The sequence below is a fragment of the Sinocyclocheilus anshuiensis genome, unplaced genomic scaffold (genome assembly GCF_001515605.1).
Source record: "Sinocyclocheilus anshuiensis isolate Anshui unplaced genomic scaffold, SAMN03320099.WGS_v1.1 scaffold535, whole genome shotgun sequence".
Taxonomy (NCBI): Eukaryota; Metazoa; Chordata; class Actinopteri; order Cypriniformes; family Cyprinidae; genus Sinocyclocheilus; species Sinocyclocheilus anshuiensis.
Window position 1 is genome coordinate 1,899,593 of NW_015551063.1, and position 2,736 is coordinate 1,902,328.

Consider the following 2,736-nt stretch of genomic DNA (forward strand, 5'->3'; position numbering starts at 1 on the left):
CCTCTCCAGTCGCCTGCACTCCAACATCCTGCACTGCGACTGCCACCTGTCCTGGCTCTCCGATTGGCTGCGGCAGAGAAGAGGGCTGGCCCCTTTCACACAGTGCATGGCCCCCGCCCATATGAGAGGTCTCAATGTTCCTGATGTTCAAAAGAGAGAATTTGTCTGCACAGGTATGACAGTGTTCACTTTCTCTGTCAGAATGTCCTTCTGCCTGTTAACTAAAAAAAAGAGAAATTATATTATTGTTATAAACTACATTTAGCATATTTTGCAAGAAAATTAAGCTTGCTTTTAGAACCTTATTTATTTACACTGATGTTAATAACTAACAGATATTTATTTATTTACATATATTTTTATTCATTCATTCATTTTTTTCATTCATTCACTTTATGGTATTGAAAATGATAGTTCTTCCTCGTCCTCTTCCTCTTCTTCTGTTTTTTTTACCCATCAATGCCCTGCCTGTCTTTTCTCAAATTTGTAATTAATTAATTTGCAAATGTTTGCTATTACAAGTAAACACTGAGGGCTTTTTCATTGTGTTGTTTTTTAAAGCCACTCCATACATTCTATTTCTTAATGGACCTTTGGGTTTCATTGGTGAAAAAGTTCACGTTCAGCTCTAGTTAATTAAGCCCCCTTTTCCTCCCCCTCTGATTAATCAACTGATGAATATACTCCAACACAAAACACGCTGCAAGAAAAAGCGTTTCTTAATTAAGCTGCAAAGCTAGACAATAAAACAACAGGGAGTCTATTCTCGCTGATTATGTGCTGTATTAAAAGTTATTTTCACCCGTCTTCATTTGTGCTGTTATTGGAACTAATATTCATTTTCACACTTCTGAACAGAAGCTACATTACAGTTATAACTGCTATCAGAAAGAATGTTATTCTGTTCATATTTGACTCAAAATGGTTTTAATGTTCCCTGTGTTCTCCATTTGCTTTCTTGTGTCATTAAACCATGTTGTCTATAATCAGTTTTCCTCCTGATCTGTTATTTTTCCGTCTTTTCCCCCTCCTCAGGTCCTGCTCAGACGGAGCCAAGGTCATGCGCTCCCCAGGCGTCCATCTGCCCCGCCGCCTGCACCTGCAACAGCAACATCGTAGACTGCCGTAAAAAAGGCCTGATGGAGATTCCTGCCAACCTGCCTGAGGGAATTATAGAAATGTATGGATTCCTCTCCTCAAAATCATTCCCTTCTCTATTTGTGTCAAATCTGCCTGTGTGATAATTACTTTCCACTGATATTGTCTGTGCGGTGATCTGCCTTCTTCCGCTTGTCATGTAACAAAGGCCATTAGCAGTGTGGTGTAGCAGCCTCATTAGCGAGTGCGTTAACGCCATGGCGCGGTTGCAGATAGATCTTGCTCAGTGCTACCAGAGGTCTACCATCCTCTCTGCATGGTTTAGGTAATTAGACCACCAGTCAAGGATCAAAATGAGGTGGGTTATACTGAGCCCAATCTAATGTCCAGGAAACCCGAGATTTATCTGCAGATTCAAGCAGGCCTGCTGAAGTTGTCTGTGATATGATGTGAAACAGGTTTCTTCATTAGGGCGACGCACCACCAAAGTGTGAAAGGGAGGGATTTTTTCTATCACATTCAACCACAGTGTTACGGTTGCAGTCACTGTAGACTGCTTGTTCTGTCTCAGTATATAGTCCAATCAGCACCAAGTCTCATTATGTGGAGTACCGCCCCTTTTTGGGTGATTTGACACTGGCTGAGAATCGAGTGTTCTCATAGACTTCCATACAAAGATTTTTTTTATTTTTTTGGTATAAGTACATTACCAAATACCAAAATACCAATGTCTGTGCCATTTCATCACAGCATAGAACAGCTGTTCCAAGTTACTATTCAAGTAAATGGTTAGAAACAAATTAGACGGTTAATGAGGTTTTTTTCTTTCTAGTTGATTGTCAAAATTAAAGGGGTCATATGATGCGATTTCAATTTTTCCTTTCTCTTTGGAGTGTTACAAGCTCTTGGTGCATAAAGAAGATCTGTAAAGTTGCAAAGACTAAAGTCTCAAATCCAAAGAGATATTCTTTATAATACGCGTATCTACCTAAAATGGCTCGTTCTAACACGCCCCCACATGTCTACCTCACTATGTGGGAAGATTTGCATAACGCCGCCCAAATGTTCACGCAAAGAAAGAAGGCGTACCGGATCGGCTTTCACCAAGCGTGAACGAGGTGGAAGCCTGGGGTCGTCACATGTGGTTGCCGCTCCTTCGTCAGATCCACCGGCCGCGCCGTTCTCAACCCCGCCACCTCTGCTCACTCTAGCCCGGCCTCAGCTCACGCTAAGCTGCGGCTCACGCTAGGCCGCCGTGTTTTTCGTTGTGAAAGCGAAACTACTTTGTTTGGTCTTCCAAAAGAGGACATGACTACAAATAAGTGGTTAAGTTGTATGTACAACACTGTTCCAGAACAGTTTAACCCGAATATCCAGATGTGTTAGAGTAGCACTTTTTGTTTGTCATTTCTCCGATCACAAATGCAATTTTTTATTTTTAAAAAATAAAAAGGGTTTTATGTTTTATGTTCAAAAAGACAGTATAAGTCATTATAATCAGTAATTATGTCCCCACTGGATGCAACAAATGCCTCGTTTGTAATGGGTTTTAATGTTTTTGTCTCGTTGCTCCGGCCGGGACACGGCATCACAATATGGTAAGGGGAATAACATTTCCGTCACACGCTTGAGGTATTC

The 2,736-nt window shown here is 41.2% G+C and overlaps 1 protein-coding gene across 2 annotated transcripts in view; it reads left to right on the forward strand.

The window, feature by feature from the left end:
* The window catches only part of LOC107662025 (slit homolog 3 protein-like), a 195,056-nt gene that overhangs the window by 129,482 nt on the left and 62,838 nt on the right, over window positions 1–2,736 (forward strand). For both annotated transcript variants that reach the window (XR_001631166.1, XM_016451881.1), the window contains exons 8-9: window positions 10–173; window positions 1,036–1,180. Coding sequence is in view for 1 of the 2 variants with exons in the window: in XM_016451881.1 (XP_016307367.1) it covers window positions 10–173; window positions 1,036–1,180 (309 nt within the window). In the remaining variant the exon portion in view is untranslated. The remainder of the gene's footprint in view (window positions 1–9; window positions 174–1,035; window positions 1,181–2,736) is intronic.